This window comes from Vitis vinifera, chromosome 14, assembly GCF_030704535.1.
Source record: "Vitis vinifera cultivar Pinot Noir 40024 chromosome 14, ASM3070453v1".
Taxonomy (NCBI): domain Eukaryota; kingdom Viridiplantae; phylum Streptophyta; class Magnoliopsida; order Vitales; family Vitaceae; genus Vitis; species Vitis vinifera.
Window position 1 is genome coordinate 27,438,694 of NC_081818.1, and position 20,880 is coordinate 27,459,573.

A 20,880-nucleotide genomic window follows, 5' to 3' on the forward strand; every position below is an offset into this window, starting at 1 on the left:
ACCAAAGTTGTCTCAAGTCAAGTGTTTTCAAAATTTTTAGACAAGTTGGGCATGTGTGACATCTATGCACCAACTTGAGAGGGAGTGTTGAGATATTAGGAATATTGAGATATTAGGATATTAGTTGTTATTTCCTTATATTATTATTTCCTTGTATCATTCTTTCTCATTCTTAGAATGGTGATTACTCTCTATATATACTCTATACATGAACAAATGAAAGAATGAATGAAAAAACTATCATTTATCAATTTGAAGACTTCGTGTGGCATTTGTTGCTACTTTTTTCTTTGTTGAAGAGTCTTAAACTTGGATGATTTTTGCAGTCAAGATTTGAAACTCTAAAAATGATCGGCACCATACATTTTAGTCCAACCTTGGCCAGTGATGTTGGTTGGAAAATGTTAGACGAGGCAATGGAAGCTGAATGCAGAGAGGGATGACTTTGACTTGACAAGAGAATTTTTTGCAACCAAAAAAAAAAAAAAAGAAAAAAGAAAAAAGAAAAAGAAAGGTAAAGCTTTAACAACTTACGGCAGATGAACAAAAACGTTGGTTGGAGATGTTAGCAAAGTTGGGAGATGCTGAAAAACCTTGGTAGGAGAAGAGGAGGTGGATGGACAAGCGAATCAGAAAGAATTGGTTGCTGAAGTGGGGGAGTAGACTGGAGCCCAAACCAGTTCCTGTCTTGGAATTTTCTCTTCCAACGATGAACCCAGAAGATATTTTTATTTTCCACTGCAAACTCACCAACCCAAGCGTTGGGTAAGTCAAGCTTATTTGGATTAGTTTTTCAGAAGTCAAAAAACTCTTTTTTGAGCTTAAATCATAAATACAAGGCATATGAATAGCAGAAATTCAGGTAAGCCACCATCACCGAAGATTTTTGGTCCAGTTGTGTATAAAATTCTTGCATTCACTTCTTAATTACCCACATGAGTTGTTTTGTTTCTCTTGTTTTGTTTGTTGAAAGGATCTGTAACTTGGTTCATACTGTTTTCATTCACATTTGAGTTGGAAGTAAATGCCTTTTGCTTGGAAATGTTGATTATTGGAATTCTGACTAGGATCTGCAGCTTTTAGGCCAACCTCATCCACACCAGGCAAGTTGGTGGTTCATACTTTCTTTTCAATCCAACTCAAGTTAGTTGGGAATTGAATAGGCAAAGCAATACAAACTGAATACATACAAGAGAGCAGCAACGCAAGTAATTGATCTTGTGACCTCCTCTTTCTCAGAAGCACTTTCAGAATTCGTAGAAGAGGGAGACCTCAACTTCACTTTCATTTTGGTCGTCCATTGCACGCTCATATCATGGCTGCTTCTTTTGTGACATTATTCCAATGGAGGCTCAACTCTATGCTCCTGCAAGAGAATGAAATTCTTTTGGGTGTCAAGGATCAAATCGAGTCGCTCATTAGCAAACTTGATGCGGTTGGAAGCTTCACTGGAGATGCGGATAGGATCTTGGGAAGAGAAAGTTGTCATCAAAGCTGGGCGAGTGAGTTGAGGGGAATGCTCTGTGAAGTAGAGGATTTTGTTGATGATTTCATAATTAAGGTGTATGGGCAAACTGAGAAGGATCGGGAAGAGTCTATTGCTGAATTTGGAAACGAACTTCAGAACATCAACTCAAGAGTCTCAGAAATCTTGAACAGAAGGCCTCGACTTGAGGCCTCCCTGATGTTAGAAGAGATTCAACGGTTTCTCAGATCAAACTTTGTTTTTGATGAAGATAAGGAAACTGCTCTTGCCTCTTGCATGTTAAATTACATAAATCTACCCTATGACCTTAAACTCTCTTTGCTATTCTGCCGTGCCTTTCCTGGTTACTATCGAAAAACAAAAGGTGCATTAGTTCCAGTTCTGGTAGCAGCAGGTTTAATACAAGAAAAACCTGGAGAACTGATGGAGGACAAGGCCCAGGAAAATATAGAAAGGTTGTTGGACCTGGGAATGCTTGAACAAGATGATGTCGGGTACGATTGTTTTAGAGTTCCGAGTCCATACTATGAGTTATCTCTGAGTGTGATGAATGCAGAGGATTTTTTTATTTCCACTGCAAATTCAGATTCTATTATACTTCCAACAGCTCATCATGTATCAATTCATGATGCAGAAAACACCATCACAAACATGAACAGTCTCCTACATTCACTGTTTGTTTCTGCAAAGGATGGCCTTTCAAAGGCCAGCTCGGATTGTTTGGAAACTGTGTTGTACAATGCAAAACTTCTGCGAGTGTTGGACTTAGAAAATACAAAACTTAAGACCTTGCCTGATGAAGTAGGGAAATTGGTGAACCTAAGGTATCTGGGTGTGAGGCATTCCCAAATAAATGAGCTTCCTGAGAGCATCAGAAATCTTCGGAACCTACAAACCTTGGATATCTCCTGCTCTGGGAATGAATTTGAGCTGTCAAACGGAGTTTTGAATCTTGCACAACTGAGGCACCTGAAGATGTGCCGTACTGTGAATAATGGTGAGGTTAGAGTTCCACGAGGTATCTCAAGACTCAGAAACCTCCAGACTCTAGAAGGTATATACGCAGGTGGTGGCATTGCCAAGGAGTTAGGCAACATGACACAACTCAGATCACTCGACGTGAGAAGTGTATCAGATGATCATGCAGATGAGCTATATGCTTCTGTCACGAAGTTAACTGGGCTTAGGAACTTGTCTCTTACTGCAGAGTGGAATGGGATCGCATACGACTCCAGCAGCCCACTTCCGTATGAGAATTCGCTTTTCCCCTGCTTAGAATCCTTCTCACCTCCGCCACTACTTGAAACACTTGAGCTAAAAGGGTGTTTAACAGAGATGCCGCTTTGGCTTGGCTCAATGGAGAACCTCACTCGGTTAGTTATGGCCTCCTCCCATTTGTCTGAGAACCCAACTACGATTTTGCAGTTCCTTCCCAACTTGAAATATCTTTCAATGTTCCATGCTTACAAAGGAAAGCGTATGGAAAGAGAGTTCTTCAGAGCTGGCGGTTTCCCAAAATTGGAGTATCTCAAAATTGTTTCTCGTAATCTGGTGGAATGGACAGAGATGGAAGAGGGAGCATTGCCTTGCTTAAAACAACTCTATTTTTGGAACTGCATGAGACTGATGGGTCTTCCTGAAGGATTGCAACATGTGGCCACACTCCAAAAATTGGTTTTGTTTAATGTGCATGGAGATCTTACTCGGAGGTTGAACCCCAATGGAGGTCCACAGAATTATAAGATAAAGCACATCCCACTGGTAGAATCTTATGTGCACTTGTGTGGCTGGATGGTTTGGAAGACATAGCCTCACCAGAATATCCTCAACGTATAATGATGATTGTTTTAAGAACACTCCTCCTCCCATCTACCCCCCCAGTATATACATACCAATGGCAAATGGCCCAAGTTTGTATCTTTCATGAGGTTAAACAGCTTCTCATGAAAAATGGAAGATTTTATTCGAATTTTCTTGCATATCAATTAATCCAATCAGGAATATTAGAAAGATCCACCAACACAATGAATACCAGATATAGGTGGAAAAAAATCGCCTACATAATCTTTCAAAAACTCTGCCTGTAGAGAAAAGTCACTAAATGTGACAAGAATGTACACAAATTTACTTAATTTTAATAAGGGGAGACCTTCAATTCCAAGCTCGTGATTCATTTTTGGTAAGGAAGGCCTTCATATCAATGTTCGTTGTTCCTTCCACAGATCAAAAATCCATTGATGCAGAAGAAATTACAGATAGTTTTTTTTCTTCTTGTCTTAACCTCAAGGACTAAGACAGACATCCAATCTTTATGGAAATTTCTCAGTGCTACAGGCCCCATAGCAACTAATCAAGGCTTGATATTGAGTCTAATTGTACTTGTACGATACTTCCATGTCCAGTTTGATAGCCGATAAAAGCAAGAACAAAATAAAAATATAGGAATTACATAATAAAACTAAATAAAAAAAGAAAAATGAAAGTTTGGGATTTGTATGAGAGTGTACGCTAGGATGGTGGCATATGCGCCTGTCATGAAGCTAATGGGTCTCTGCAACTTGTCTCTTAGGGTGAAATCATATTTGTTGGAGGATTCACTTATCCCCTCCTCAATTAAAATCATTTTCTTCTCCCCCTCTGCTTCAAACGATAAAGCTAGAAGGGGCTGTAAATACAAATAAATAAAATGCAGCATGTGGACAAGGCTGTAACTAAAAAATTTGTGAAGCTAGATTTTTGGATTTTACTTGAAGTGGCTCTGCCCCTTTTAACATCCCAACTTCACATGTAGAGTTAGTTACTCTTGACCGGCTTTTAGTTTATTAGCTTCTATTACTGTATATAATTGCTGAAGGAATTGAAATTTTCTTGACTGATGTATTGATCAAAACATTGCTAATCAACGAAGGCCCTGAATAGCAGAGATCAAATTTGATGGCTGTAGCAATTATGAGTATTGATCAAAACAACGTTGAAAATTTCATTAACAACTTTGTTATATTCAGTAAACCCAAGAGGAAATTTTTTTGTCCAAGTTTCAAAGTTGGCTGCTCTTGGTGGGTCTAATGGGGCAATATTTCTGGCGTGTTTAGGTACAGAAGAGTGACATGTATCAATTGCTCTTGTTTTCTTTGTTGAGGGGTGAATAAGGCGTGAATCGGTCAAGATTTGGAACTTTCAAAATGATCAGAACCACACCTTTTAGTACCCTAAACTCATCCGGAGATGTTCCATTATTCAAGTTGGTAAAGTTGGTTGAAAAATGAATATACAAGGCATTGAATACTGGGGGCACAGAGGGGTGACTTTGACTAATGATCTAACTTGGGCAGGTTGGAAGCTTCGCATGGGACGCACAATTCCATGTGGGAGAAGATGTCCATGAAGCAGAGGATTATAAAGGGGATCAGAACCAGTTGACTGCTGAATTCGGGGAGTGAATTGGACCCTTAACCAGTTCCTGTCATGAAATTTTCTCTTCCACGGATCAACACTCAGGTTTTTTTATTGTTCCCGGCAAACTCACCAAACCAAGCGCCAGGTATGTTGGGCTTATTTTGATTGGTATTTTAGTTTTTGAGAAGTTAAAAAGAAATTCAGGTAATCCACGACCAAGGTTTGAGTATATCGGAAAAAATCTCGGTTTTGGGTTTTTTTTTTTTCATCAGGAATTTTAAGCTCAATGGTGGGCTGCAGCTACATTTTAAAGCTAAATAGAAAAATAATTCAAACATGCATGTGGAAGGCGCTTCGAATAGGTGAGCTTGAGCAATGAAAGGACAGCCTCTTACTATTGGACCAAATGTGCTTTGTTGCTATAACTGTGTTTAATATTGCGAAAATGTACTACCCAAAGAGCCCTTTTTGGGTTTTATTTTCTTCTATATTTTCTAAACAAAGCATATTTACATGATTTCCCATACTTATATATATTTTTTCAATAAAACAACTTTAAAATATTTATTATGGTTTCTTAGAATTTTTTTTTAATATTTCCATGAGTTTGGATTCATCCATCGACATTTTATAAAATACTCATGAATATTTTTTTACATATTTAGATATATCTATAAAATCAAGTTATCAATTTATCTGTCAAAACCGATATTTTCACCCTTATCCACCACCGCTAAATATTTTTGAGTCAAGTTGTATATATAAAATCCTGGAATGGAAGAATTGAGATTTCCGGCACTTGCTATTCGGTTGCTCCTGTTTTCTTTGTTAAATTTTGTATCATAACTTGGTTCTCGGAATTTCAGTTACATTTGATTTGAAAATTAATACTTTTTGCTTGAAATTAGGCCCAAGGTCATCCACACCAGGCAAGTTGGTACTTGATACTTTCTTTTCAATCTGCTCCAGTTGGTTGGGAATTGAATCTACAGAGCAATAGAAACCCAGTACATGCAAGGGTGAATTTTGACTTGAGACCGAGGAAGAAGCAGTTTCCGAATTAGTAGAAGAGAGAGAGAGCTCAACTGTTCTTTTCTTTTGGTTGGCGGCCGCATTCTCATGAAATGGCTAAGTCTTTTGTGACATTATTCCAATGGAGGCTGAACTCTGTTCTACTGCAAGAGAATGAAATTCTTTTGGCTGTGAAGGATCAAATCCTGTCACTCGTTAACAAACTTGATGAGGTTGGAAGCTTTCTGGGACATCCTGTTTTTTGGACGCTGCATGCTCGTGAAATGGCTGAGTCTTTTCTGAAACTATTCGAACCAAAGCTGAAAAAGAAAGGAAATGATCAAATGGTGTCACTCATTAGGCAACTGGATGAGGTTACCAGAGTTGCAGGAGATGTGGAGAGAATCAGGGCATGCTGCCAAACTTGGGTGAGTGAGTTAAGGGTAATGCTCCATGAGGCAGAGGATTACGTTGACAATTTCATAATTAAGCTGTATGGGCATACCGGGCAGGATCAGAAAGAGTCGATTGCTGAATTTGGAAGTGAACTTGAGAATATCAACACGCGAGTCTCACAAATCATGAACAGAAGGCCTCAACTTGGGGCCTCCCCTATCTTAGAAGAGATTCAACAATTCCTCAGATCAAGGTTTTCTTTTGATGAAGATGATGAGGAAACTGCTCTGGCCTCTTGCATGTTAAATTACATAAATCTACCCTATGACCTTAAACTCTCTTTGCTATTCTGCCGTGCCTTTCCTGGTTACTATCGAAAAACAAAAGGTGCATTAGTTCGAGTTCTGGTAGCAGCAGGTTTAATACAAGAAAAACCTGGAGAACTGATGGAGGAAACAGCCCGGGAAAATATAGAAAAGTTGGTGGACCTAGGAATGCTTGAAGAAGATCAATCTGAGTGGGATTGTTTTAGAGTTCCGAGTCCATACTATGAGTTATCTCTGAGTGTAACAGCTCGTCATGTATCAATTCATGACGCAGAAAACACCATCACCAACATGAACAGTCTCCTACATTCACTGTTTGTTTCTGCAAAGGATGGCCTTTCAAAGGCCAGCTCAGATTGTTTGGAAACTGTGTTGTACAATGCAAAACGTGTGCAAGTGTTGGACTTAGAAAATACACAACTCAAGAGCTTGCCTGATGAAGTAGGGAAATCGGTGAACCTAAGGTATCTGGGTGTGAGGCATTCCGAAATAAATGAGCTTCCTGAGAGCATCAGCAATCTTCGGAACCTACAAACCTTGGATATCTCCTGGTCTGGGGATGAATTTGAGCTGTCAAATGGAGTTTTGAATCTTGCACAACTGAGGCACCTGAAGGTGTTCCGGCCTGTGAATGATGGTGAGGTTAGAGTTCCACGAGGTATCTCAAGACTCAGAAACCTCCAGACTCTAGAAGGTATATACGCAGGTGGTGGCATTGCCAAGGAGTTAGGCAACATGACACAACTCAGATCACTCGAAGTGAGATGTCTTTCAGATGATCATGCAGATGAGCTATATGCTTCTGCCACAAAGTTAACTGGGCTTAGGAACTTGTCTCTTACTGTTGAGGGGAATGGGATTGCATACGACTCCAGTGACTCAGATGATAATGAATATTCAGTTTTCCCCTGCTTGGAGACATTCTCACCTCCGCCACTACTTGAAACACTTGAGCTAGTAGGGTGTTTAACAGAGATGCCTCTTTGGCTTGGCTCAATGGAGAACCTCACCAAGTTATATCTGTGCTACTCTCATCTTTCTGAGAACCCAACTACAATTTTGCAATTCCTTCCCAATCTGAAATATCTTCTAATGGGGGGTGCTTACAAAGGGAAGCGTATGGAAATAGAGTTTTTCAGAGCTGGAGGATTCCCTAAATTGGAGTATCTCACCATTGCTTCTGATGATCTAGTGGAATGGACAGAAATTGAAGAGGGGGCACTGCCTTCCTTAAAACAACTAAGATTTTCCAACTGCACGAGACTGATGGTTCTGCCTGAAGGACTGCAACATGTAACCACACTCCAAATATTGGATTTGTGGAATGTGCACGAGGATCTTATTCGGCGGTTGAGCCCCAATGGAGGTCCAGAGAATTATAAGATCAAACACATTCCAGTAGTAAAATATCTTGGGCAAATGATGTCGCGGGGGTTTTGGACCCAATGACAAATTTTATGAGTTTTATCAAGTTATAATGATGTTCAAGATTCAATCTCATGGAGAAGTGGCTTCAAATAAGTATTAAAAATAAATCTAAATTGTGTATGGTTATCTTAACTATATTTGAAAAATTCTTCTGCAACTTGACTTTGATAAGGGAGACCTTCGATTCCAAGTCCATGATTCCTTATGTACTCAATAATCTGTAGATGCAAAGAAATTGCAGTTTTTTTTAGCTTATTCTTCTTTTAACCTAAAGGACTAAAAGTCTGTTTAGTAATGATTTTAGAAAGTGTTTCTAACATTTTTAACACTTAAAAATTTTTATCTTTCAAGTATTAGTAAGACTAGAAATGCTTCTAAAAATCCAAACATAGGCATCCAGTACTCCAAGAAGCATTGCTGCACACCAGTTGCCACACCCCTGAGAGCAACTGATCATGGTTTTATAAACCATTTGAACAAGACAGATCACAGCAATTCCTCGACATGATTGCAACAGCAAACACTTCATAAAATAGCGTCTTCATATTGAGTCAAAACGGATTGTGTTTGTATTGTACTTGGTGGGAGGTTGAGTCCCAATGGATGTAGGGATAACTATAAGATCAAACACATCCCTCGAATTCAATTCTTTGGACTAGTAAACCCAAATTGATTGAACCTGGATGAAGCTTTGGAAAACAGTTTCTCATGGAAAATGAATAAACAAGGCCACAAAAATTGAATACATACAAGAGTGAATTTTGAGTTGGATTTTCTGAGGAAGAGAAAAAAAAAATACACAGACCTTGAGGGGTTCCACAAGCAATGATCTTGTAACCTCTTTCTGATAGGCAGCTTCTTGAATCTGTAGAATAGAGACCCCTGAATCTTATTTTCCACCCTGTGAAATGGCCAGATCTTTGGCAGCATCATTCCAGTGGAAGCTGAATTCTACTCAACTGCAAGATATTGAAATTCTTTTGGATGTGAAAGATCGAATAGTATCACTCATAAGCAAACTCGTTGAAGTTGGTAGGTTTGTGGCAGATGCGGACAGAATCTTTATAGCAGAGATGTTAGCATAGTTGGGTGAGGGGGTTGAAGAGAAGCATTTGTGAAGCAGAGTACTATGTCGATGATTTCATAGCTCAAGTGTATGGCCGAAATCAGCAGGATCAGAAAGAGATGATGGCCAAATTTAGGAGTGAACTGGAGAATATCAATTCAGGCATCATGAACATCATGCATGGAAGGTTTCAACTATGTTAGAAATGACAAAACAGGACAGCAGATCGAAGTTTCATTTGGAGGAAGGTGAGGAAATTGTCCATGCCTCTTCCACATTAAATTATATAAATTTTCCTGATGATCTTAAAATCTGTTTGCTCTATTGATGTACCTTTATTGAGGGCCGTACAATAGCAAAAGAATGATTAGTTCGGCTTTTGGTGGCTGGAGGTCTAATACAAGAAAAACCGGGTACTTGACTGGGGACAAAGCCCAGGAAACCATAGAAACGTTATTTGACTTTGAATCTTATACAACTAAGACACCTGAAGATGGTCCGGCCAATTAATGGGGGTGAGGTTAGAGTTCCTGAAGGCATCTCAAGACTCAAAAGCCTCCAGACTCTAGAAGGCATATATACAGGTGGTAGCATTTCCAAGGAATTAGGTGTTCCTCAGATGATTCTGAATGCCTCTAAAAGCCTCCAGGCAACTTGACACAACTAAGATCACTCGGAATCAGGTGTTTTTCAGATGATTATGCCAGTGATCTATATGCCTCGATCATGAAGATGACTGGGCTCCTCACCTTCTCCCCTAGGGTGGAGAGGATCCGCTCCAACTTCAAGAGCTCATTTTGGTTTGCTGACTCACTTTTCCCCTCAGAATCCTAGCTTAATTGAGGGTCCTGCCTGGCTTGGCTCAATGGAGAACCTCACCAAGTTACCAATGGTCTCCTCCCATCTATCTGAGAACTAGACTACAATTTTACAGTAGCTTCCCAAATTGGAACAACTAACAATATTGAACACATTACAAAAGGAAATTAATGGGAAGGGAGTTCTATGGAGTAGGTGGGTTTCCCAATTTGAGTGCCTCATTATTTCTTCTGATGTTTTGGTGGAATCTTCTTAGATGGAAGAGGGAGCAATGCCTTGCTTACAGTATCCGTGTTTTCGGAACTGTTTTCGGTTGAGGGCACTGCCTGATGGGCTGCAATACATGACCACACTCAAGAAGTTGATTTTGTATCCCATACATGGTGATCTTGCTAGGAGGTTGAGTCCCAATGGAGGTCCAGAGAACTATAAGATGAAGCACATCCCCTCAAGTAGAGTCTTATAAACAGCTGAATAGAATGAATAGAACACAACATACAGCAAGCAAAACGAGTACCATCAGGCACTCTGGACATTTGTAAACACCAAGCATAATGTGTTTTGGATCGTACGGCCTCCTGCTTTTGAACTACAACATGGTCATCAGAATCAAATCAAGACTCGAGACATGCAAACCCTGACATTGAAAAAGGAAATAATCGATGAGACTTAAAATCATTCCAGCGTGGATTTCCTCATTCCCCAAAATCATAGGGATGAGATAAAGATGAGATGATTTTCCGAAATCCTAAGGTTAAGAACTCATTTGGAACAGTGGCTGGTGAAGAAAAAGGAATGGGTTTAATGCTGGGGAATTTTTTTTTTTTTTTATGTTTAATTCTCTTTTTCCACATTCATAGAGGACAAATTTGATTTAAAAATGGTGTTTTCGTAAGGATTTGCGATCATTTTGGTGGGGTTTATGCAAAAATGGTTGTGGAAAAAACCAAATTATAAGCATAGAGGCCGGTTGCTCTGTTTTTTGCTCTGAAGTCATAGATTGGGGGAAAAGAAAAAAAAAAGGAAAGAAAGTTGGAAAATGATATTTACTTTGGTTTTGGTCTCAAGAATATGCCAAAATGGACTCAGCTAAGCCTAATTATTTTAGAAGATGAGTTTTGCTTGTCTTAAGGTCTGAAAGGATGGGAATAATAGATTTCAAAGTCTCCTTTTTCTTTTCTTTTTCTTAATTTTCTGGACTGCCAGACAAATAACTGTTGTTCTTCACTCATTCCTGCACCATAAAACTCAAATCTAAATCGTCCGGGCTCATGGACTCATTCCAAATGCAACATGAAGCCCAATAAAAATCATTCGGGCATGGAATCAGAAATACGTCGGCTGTGATTGATTAGAAATCATAGCATTAGAAATGGCATGCAGCTAGTCTACATGACAAAGATGGTATTTACTAGAACAGTCCCAGTACACAATGCGGGGTGATTAGTTCTTTTTTCCTTACTGCTCTGAAGTCTGATCAAACTAATATTTCTGACCAAAAACCAACTCGACGCATAAAACCTGCACGTTGATGAAATTACAACAACCAATTACAGCTTGAATTTCAATTTACCTCCAAGGAAAAGAAAGTAAAAAACAGGTAACAAAATAAACCTCTTTGAAGCAATGGATGAACACATGTGCTTGCTCCTTCAATTGTGGAAATCTGGATGTGCTCTCAAATTCCCAATATCAAAACTGTAATTACAAGGTACTTCAAATTTTGAACAAGGATAATTGTCCTTTTTTTGCACAAATACAAAAAGCCAGGTAGCAGGGAATTACAGAAAGATGTTTCTTGGTTTCTGAGAGTGACCAATAACCTGAAATTTGAAGGTGATTTAATTCTGAGAATCACTCATAAGCATCCACCCTACATTATCAAAGAACAAGCTTCCAAGTGATAATAAATTCTCCAATTTTTGTTCACACCAAAAAAATTAGCAGTATGCTAGCAACAAACTAATGGACAATAATGATGTAGAATACCAGATATGGAAATCAGAAAGGTAATATTTTCATTTAATTCTATCAAAAATGCTTTCATGGAACGTCTTTGACACTGTTTTTGTAATGGTTTTTTGGATATCTCCTGGTCTGGGATGGAATTTAGTTGTCAAATGGGGTTCTGAATCTTGTACAACTGAGGCACCTGAAGATGTTCCAGCCTATCCATGATGGTGAGGTTAGAATTCCACAAGGTATCTCCAGCCTCAGAAAACTCCAAACTCTACAAGCTGTATACGCAGGTGGTGGCATTGCCAAGGAATTATGCAACTATATCAACTTTATTTGGTATGAAGATTCAGTTTTCCCCTGCTTGGAGACATTCTCACCTCCGCAACTACTTCAAATACTTAAGCTAACTGGGCGTTTATTTGAGATTCCTGCTTGGTTTGCCTCAATGGAGAACCTCAGCCAGTTACGTATGAGATGCACTCATCATCTCTCTGAGAACCCAAATACAATTTTGCAGTTCCTTCCCGATTTGAAATATCTTCTAATGGGGCATGCTTACAAAGGTGCGAGTATTGCCTTGTCTCATCCTCTCCCACCTTGATTATGTTGTAGTGTAACTAGGTTGATTTTTATAATCAAATTACTCCTAACCAATGTTTTCAGAATTAGACCGATCATTGAACCGAAAAAGTTACTATTTTATGGTTCATTAGTGATGTTATAAATATATAATTTATATATTATTAAAATTTAAATAATAATAATAATTTATATATTATTTTAAAATTAAATTTTTATTTGAAAAATCATAAAATTAGTTTCAAATTACAAATTTGAAGTTTGAAACTTTAAATCAAAAATTTATTTTATAATCATAAATTTATTTAAAATTATAATATTAATTATTTTCATTCATTTAAATTAAAATCACAAGTTTTAAAAATCAATGAAGTAAAAAAATAATAAATATAAAACAAAATAAATAATAATGTTGATGGAGTAAAAAAATAAAAATAAAAAATTGGAAAGGGCGGCCAAAAAGGTCGGAAAATGTCAAAAAGGAAAATAAAAAATGTCAAAAATTTGGGCGGCCAAAAAGGACGGGTTTTGGGGCACCGGAAAATGTCAAAAATCTGGGTGGGAGCACCGGAGAGGAAAGGGAAAAAAATCTGGGTAGGGAAGGGAGAGGTAGAAGGAAGGGTTTTGGCACCGAAGGGCGAGGAAGAAGGAAGGGTTTTGGGGGGCACCGGAAAATGGAAAAAACCTAGGTGGGGACGTCGAGGCTGGGAAGAACGAAGGGTTGCGGGGCACCGGAAATGGAAAGGGAAAAAAATCTGGGTCAGGGCATTGCGAGGGGCTGAGAAGAAGGATGGTTGTACGGCGGCGGCGGCGGCGGCGCTGAAGCAGGCTGATGAAGCGTTGGATGGGGGAGGAGAACTGTTCGGTTCACCCGAAACCGGCCGGGTCATCCGGTTCATCGGTCCGACCGCGGTTCCAGCGATCCGACGTCGGTTTTAAGGCTCCCGGCTCAAATGGCCGAACCGGACCGGATTGGTGACCGGTTTTTAAAACCATGCTCCCAACCCTCTCAGTTGGAAGCTTCTTTTACTGTACTCTGTGCGTTATATTTAAAAGAAACTCTTTTCTCAAATTTCTTGTCTGGAACTTAATAAAAAAACTCAAAACCATCTTTGGTTGGCGATGTTACCAAAGTTGGGAGACGTGCAAAACCTTGGCAGGAGAAGATGTTACCAAAGTTGGGAGATACACAAAACCTTGGTAGGAGAACATGTTACCAAAGTTGGGTGAGTAAGTCCAGGGGAGGCAACAGTGAAGCAGAGGATAGTGAAGATTTCCTAATTCAGGTCGATGGCCGGGACTAGGGGATCAGAAAGAGTCGATTGCTGAATTTTCTCTTCCATATTTGATAAAGTTTTATAATACCAAATGCTGTTTTTTCTTTTTTCTCTGTAAACTTTAGCCTGCCTCAGCTATAGTAAAAAAACAGTTTAGTTTTGAATTGTAGTTAGGGAGTTGGGAAAGTGTGGTAAACTGTAAACATAGAGAAAAACAGTTCTAATGCATCCTTCTGCACTTTATTTGGCTTTAACTTAACAGAGAGAGGTTTTTGAAGATGTTGGAATTCATCAAGGTGTGAACGTTCTGTATGGCTACTGACGGCAAGTTAGTTGGGACTTGAAAGAAAGCAGTTCCTATTACTGTGCAGAAAAAATCATAAATACTAGGCATATGAACAGAAAAAATTCAGGTAACCCACTACCACTATAGTTTTTTGACTCCTGGAATGCACTCTTTAATATCACCTACATGTGTTAGTCTGTTTCTCTTGTTTTGCTTGTTAAAAGGGTTTGTAACTTTGTTCATACTAATTTCATTCAAATTTGAATCAAAAAATGGTTTTTTTCCTGAAAAAGTTGAGATTTAGGCCAGCCTTACCCACAGCAGGCAAGTTGGTGGTTCATACTTTCTTTTCAATCCAACTCAACATAGTTGGGAATTTAATTGGCAAAGAAATACAGACTGAATACATACAAGAGAGCAGCAATCCAAGTACTTGATCTTGTGACCTCCTCTTTCTCAGAAGCACTTTCAGAATTCGTAGAAGAGGGAGACCTCAACACCTTCTTTTTGGTTGTCCGTTGCACGCTCATATCATGGCTGCTTCTTTTGTGACATTATTCCAATGGAGGCTCAACTCTATGCTCCTGCAAGAGAATGAAATTCTTTTGGGTGTCAAGGATCAAATTGAGTCGCTCATTAACAAACTTGATGCGGTTGGAAGCTTTACGGGAGATGTGGACAGGATCTTGGGAAGAGAAAGTTGTCATCTAACATGGGCGAGTGAGTTGAGGGGAATGCTCTGTGAAGCAGAGGATTTTGTTGATGATTTCATAATTAAGGTGTATGGGCAAACTGAAAAGGATCGGGAGGACTCTATTGCCGAGTTTAGAAATGAACTTCAGAACATCAACTCAAGAGTCTCAGAAATCTTGAACAGAAGACCTAGACTTGCAGCCTCCCTGATGTTAGAAGAGATTCAACGGTTTCTCAGGTCAAAGTTTGTTTTTGATGAAGATAAGGAAACTGCTCTTGTCTCTTGCATGTTAAATTACATGAATCTACCCTATGACCTTAAACTCTCTTTGCTATTTTACTGTGCCTTTCTTGGGAGGTATGGACAAACAAAAGGCGCATTAGTTCGAGTTCTGGTAGCGGCAGGTTTAAAACAAGAAAAACCTGGAGAACTGATGGAGGACAAAGCCCAGGAAAATATAGAATGGTTGGTGGACCTGGGAATGCTTGAAGAAGATTAAACTGAGTGGGATTGTTTTAAAGTTCCGAGTCCATACTATGAGTTATCTCTGACTGTGATGAATGCAGAAGAATTTTTTATAACCACTGCAAATTCAGATTCTATTATACCTCCAACAGCTCATCATGTATCAATTCATGAAGCAGACAACACCATCCCAAACATGAACAGTCTCCTACATTCGCTGTTGGTTTCTGCAAAGTATGGCCTTTCAAAGCCCAGCCCGGATTGTTTGGAAACTGTGTTGTACAATGCAAAACTTCTGCGAGTGTTGCACTTAGAAAATATAGAACTTAAGAGCTTGCCTGATGTAGGGAAATTGGTGCACCTAAGGTATCTGGGTGTGAGGCATTCCGAAATAACCGAGCTTCCTGAGAGCATCAGCAATCTTCGGAACCTACAAACCTTGGATATCTCCTGGTCTGGGAATGAATTTGAGCTGTCAAATGGAGTTTTGAATCTTGTACAACTGAGGCACCTGAGGATGTTCCGGCCTATGAATGATTGTAAGGTTAGAGTTCCACGAGGTATCTCAAGACTCAGAAACCTCCAGACTCTAAACGGTATATACGTGGGTGGTGGCATTGCCAAGGAGTTAGGCAACATGACACAACTCAGATCACTCGACGTGAGAAGTGTATCAGAGGATCATGCAGGTGAGCTATATGCCTCTATCATGAAGCTAACTGGGCTTTGCACCTTGTCTCTTACTGTGGAGAGTGAGAGGGTCTCATACAACTCCAGCAGCTATTTTTGGTATGAGAATTCGCTTTTCCCCTGCTTAGAATCCCTCTCACCTCCACCACTACTTCAAAAACTTTCACTAACCGGGCATTTAATCGAGATTCCTGTTTGGCTTGGCTCAATGGAGAACCTCACCAAGTTATATATGTGCTTCTCTCATCTTTCTGAGAACCCAACTACGATTTTGCAGTTCCTTCCCAACTTGAAATATCTTTCAATGTTCCATGCTTACAAAGGAAAGCGTATGGGAAGAGAGTTCTTCAGAGCTGGCGGTTTCCCAAAATTGGAGTATCTCAAAATTGTTTCTCATAATCTGGTGGAATGGACAGAGATGGAAGAGGGAGCATTGCCTTGCTTAAAACAACTCTATTTTTGGAACTGCATGAGACTGATGGGTCTTCCTGAAGGATTGCAATATGTGGCCACACTCCAAAAATTGGCTTTGTTAAATGTGCACGAGGATCTTATTCGGAGGTTGAGCCCCAATGGAGGTCAAGATAATTATAAGATCAAACACATTCCACGTGTATCATATTTTGGGCATATGAGTTTTTAGTGATAGCCTTTGCCAATGACAAATTTTATAATTTTTTAACCGTGTTAGAAAGCCGAGCAGGATTCAATCCCGTGGAAAAGTTTCTTCAAAGAACTACTGAAAATAAGGCTAAATTGCGTATGGTTATCTTAGCTTTTTTTGGAAAATTCTTCCACAATTTGATTGTGATACGGGAGGCCTTCAATTCCTACTTCATGATTCCTTCCATACTTCCAAAAACCAGTTGATTAAACCAAATGAAGCTTTGGAAAAAAGTTTCACACCCGAGTATTTATCCACAGCTTTATGGAAATTTCTCAGTGCCACAGGCCCCATAGCAACTGATGAAGGCTTGATACTGAGTCTAATTATATTTGTATGGTACTTCTATGCCCATTCTGATAACGGATAAGAGCACTAAATAAAAACAATTAAAGTCTGGGATTTGTATGAGAGTGTATACACGCATGGTGGCATATTCCCCTGTCATGAAACTAACTGATCTCCACAACTTGTCCCTTAGGCTGAACTCATATTTGTAGGAGGATTCACCTATCCCCTCTTGAAAATCCCTTTCATCTCCCCACTGCTTCAAACGATAAAGCTAGAAGGGGCTCTAACTACAAATAAATAAATCAAATGCAGCATGTGGACAAGGCTGTAACTACAAAAATTTGTAAAGCTGGATTTTTGGATTTACTTGAAGTGGCTCTAATCCTTTTCTTGATTGATGTGGTCTGTAGGTTGTGCGTTTTATTCAAAACAAAATCTTCTCTCAAATTCCATTAACAACTTTTTTATATACATTAAAACCCTCTAGCGTAGGCGAAAAGCCCCAAGAAGAAAATTATCTGTGTAAGTTTCTAACTGCTCTTGTTTTCTTTGTTGAGGGTCCATAAGGCGTGAAATGGTCATGGTCAAGATTGTCAGACTCTGTAGAAATCTGTAAAATGGTATTGGCTTCAATGCCAAAAACCGGGTGGCTATTCTCATTTATATACAATTACAGAAGAAGTTTTGAAATACACAAAAACAGAAATTTAAAAATAGTCAAGGGTTATCTCTTAAAGTGGATAAGTGTTTATCTGGTGGATAAGATAAGTGAGAAGCCAAGGAAATCTCGTGGTTTGAAGGTTGTGGTTATCATCCCCCCTCAAGCTAATGGAGAGAGAAACCACCATTAGCTTGTCATGAAGCAGACAAAAACGAGCTAAACTTAGTCCCTTTGTAAAGATATCAGCAGGCTGATCATAAGAACCAATGAACTGAAGGGAAATATCTCGATTAGCAACTTTCTCGCCGATGAAGTGAAAATCAACTTCAATATGTTTGGTGCGGGCATGAAACACAGGATTAGAAGCAAGAGCAAGAGCGCCACTGTTATCACACCAAATAGTAGGAGCTGTGGGCAAAGAAATATGAAGTTCTTTGAGGAGCATACGAATCCAATACAGCTCAGCAGTAGTAATAGCTAATGCCCTATATTCGGCTTCAGTGCTAGAACGAGCTACCACAGATTGTTTCTTGGCAGTCCATGAGATTAAGCAAGAGCCAAAGAAAACGCCATACCCAGTAGTTGATCTTCGATCATCGGGATTACCAGCCCAATCTGAATCACAAAAGGCTTGAAGAGTTTGCTCGCCCTTAGTGTACCATAATCCCAGATCAATGGTGCCTTTTAAGTAACGTAAGACACATTTTGCTGCTGTCCAATGAACAGAATTAGGACAGTGCATATGATGACATAGTTGGTTGACAGAAAATGTTATATCAGGTCTAGTCAAGGTGCAATATTGAAGAGCTCCCACAGTTTGTCGATATTCTGTAATTTGAGAAGCTGTGAGTGGCTCACCAACATGAGTGAATAATTTAAGGCCTGTGGTACAAGGAGAGGAAGCAGGTTTGGCCCCAGCCATCTTGGTACGATGAAGAAGATCCCCAATGTACTTGGATTGTCAAAGATGTAGGCCAGAAGAGTCACGACTTGCTTGGATGCCGAGAAAATAGCCTAAAGGACCAAGGTCTTTCATCTTGAACTCGATCTGTAGCTTTTGGATTAGAGACTGAATGAGAGAAGGATCTGTACCTGTAACAAGGATATCATCTACGTAGATGAGGATAAATAGATGAATATGGCCCTTATGATAGACAAATAAGGAGGCATCCACTGGTGAGGATAGGAAACCGAATTCAAGTAGAGTTTGAGATAGACGCATAAACCAAGCACGAGGTGCTTGTTTGAGGCCATAAAGTGACTTGTTCAGTTTGCAAACATAATCTGGAAAATCTGAATTAACAAACCCCTTAGGTTGCTCCATATATACATCCTCTAGCAAGATCCCATGAAGAAAAGCGTTAGATACATCAAGCTGTCTGATTTCCCAATCAAATTGAACAGAAAGTGTAAGAAGAACCCGTACAGTAGAAGGCTTAATTACTGGACTAAAAGTCTCAGTAAAGTCAATACCTTCTTCTTGAGCAAATCCCAAAGCCACTAATCTTGCTTTGAACCTGTCAACCTCACCTGTGGATGTTTGTTTAACTTTATACACCCACTTATTTCCCACCACATTATGATCAACAGGTCTAGGACATAGCTTCCATGTCTCATTAGCCAATAAAGCATCATATTCCTCTCTCATAGCAACACACCAATCAGGTAATAAAGCAGCTTGTCGGTAAGAGGTTGGTGCAAGGGGAGTCACAGTACTGGATAATGCTTGGAGAGGATATTGGGTGGAATAGAGTTTAAAATCTAAAAATATGCGAGGTTTGAGGTTGCATGTTTGGGAGCGAGTTGTCATGGGGTGATGAGAGTGATTGGAAGAAGAGGAAAATTCAGGTATAGAAAGGGTAGGAGCTGGAGCAGGTATGGGAGAAGGTAGAGTAGAGATATGAGGAGAAGTGGGGATAGGTAAAGATTCTAGAGGAGAATCAAGTGAATCTGAAATGATTGGAGAGGAATGCTGTAAATTAGAAGTAGATAAAGAAAATGAAGGAGAAGGTAAAGGCGTACCTTGAGAGGAGACCACTGGAAGAAGTTCAGAAGACTGCAATCCATCCTTAGCAGGAAATGTATTCTCATTAAACACAACATGTCGTGAGATTAGAACTTTTTGAGTGATAGGATCCAAGCATCTATATCCATTTTGATGGGAACTATAACCTAGAAATATGCAACGTTTGGATCTGAACATTAATTTGTGAGTTGCATATGGTCGCAACAATGGAAAACAGGCACAACCAAAGGTGCGCAAGGAGGTATAATCAGGATGTTTGCCAAATAATTTAAGATATGGTGTTTGGTTATCAAGAGTAGATGTTGGCAGTCTATTGATGAGAAAAATGGATGTTAAAAAGGCATCAACCCAGAATTTAGTAGGCAAAAGTGACTGAGCTAACAGAGATAGTCCCATTTCCACCACATGACGGTGTTTACGCTCAGCAACCCCATTTTGTTGGGGTGTATGAGGACAAGTGCGGCGATGTTGGATTCCATTAGAGGAAAGAAACAATTGAAATTGGTTGGACATGTATTCTCCACCTCCATCTGATTGTAATTGCTTAATTTTGCAAGAAAATTGGTTTTCAACTAGTGTTTTGAATTTAACAAAGCAAGCATATACATCAGATTTATTTTGGAGAGGATAAAGCCATGAGAATCGTGAAAAATCATCAATGAATATAACATAATACTTACATCCACTAAGAGATTTGGTAGAACAAGACCATACATCAGTATGAATTAATTGCAAAGGAAAGGAAGAAACACGAGTAGAAGGTTTGAAAGAAAGTTGCTTACCTTTGCCAAGTTGGCAAGGTTCACAAAAATGCATTTTATTCACTGATCCTTCAACAGGTAAGGAGTGTTTATTTAATAACTGAGACACAATGGGAAGAGATGCATGTCCTAACCTAGAATGCCTAACTGAGACACAATGGGAAGAGATGCATGTCCTAACCTAGAATGCCAAACTGAAACTGGTGCTTTAATTCCTACAACGGCTGACAAAGCATGTGATTTATTGATAGACATTGACCGCAACTGGATTGGATAGAGACCCCCTTCACTCCTGCCTTCCAGTAGTGTCGCCCCCATTTGTATGTCCTTAACAAAATAATGAGTACCAGTTAGAATAAAGAGGCAATTATTATCAAGACAGAATTGATTTATGGAAAGCAAATTGGCAGAAGCTTGAGGACAATGGAGAACACGTTTGAGGTTTAATTTAGCTTCAGGAGTATGAAAAATAGTAGTACCAGTATGTGCAATACTTAAACCTTGGCCATTACCAACAGCTACATTTTCTTGTCCTGTGTATGGTTGTTGCAGAGTAAGATGCTCCAGATTGGCAGTAATGTGCTGATTAGCTCCACTGT

General features: G+C 39.3%; 2 protein-coding genes across 6 annotated transcripts; both read left to right on the top strand.

Annotated features, from left to right (window-relative positions):
* Window positions 1-504: 504 nt before the first annotated feature.
* LOC100852430 (disease resistance protein RPM1) lies at window positions 505-8,200 on the top strand. 5 transcript variants are annotated; one of them, XM_019224993.2, is made up of 3 exons: window positions 4,730-5,027; window positions 5,155-5,244; window positions 5,791-8,200. In XM_019224993.2, the coding sequence occupies exon 3, from the start codon at window positions 6,007-6,009 to the stop codon at window positions 8,062-8,064; it is 2,058 nt and encodes a 685-aa protein (XP_019080538.1). In that variant the 5' UTR covers window positions 4,730-5,027; window positions 5,155-5,244; window positions 5,791-6,006; the 3' UTR covers window positions 8,065-8,200. The 5 variants fall into 5 exon arrangements, with proteins under 5 accessions (XP_003633826.3, XP_019080539.1, XP_019080538.1 ...); XM_003633778.4 differs by lacking the exons at window positions 4,730-5,027; window positions 5,155-5,244; window positions 5,791-8,200 and adding exons at window positions 505-765; window positions 1,077-3,465; XM_019224994.2 differs by lacking the exons at window positions 4,730-5,027; window positions 5,155-5,244 and adding an exon at window positions 523-765.
* A 7,079-nt stretch (window positions 8,201-15,279) lies between these two features.
* LOC100852461 (disease resistance protein RPM1-like) lies at window positions 15,280-16,521 on the top strand. The gene has a single exon (XM_010662573.2). It carries the CDS (start codon window positions 15,280-15,282, stop codon window positions 16,519-16,521), a length of 1,242 nt encoding a protein of 413 aa, XP_010660875.1.
* The last annotated feature ends 4,359 nt before the right edge of the window (window positions 16,522-20,880 follow it).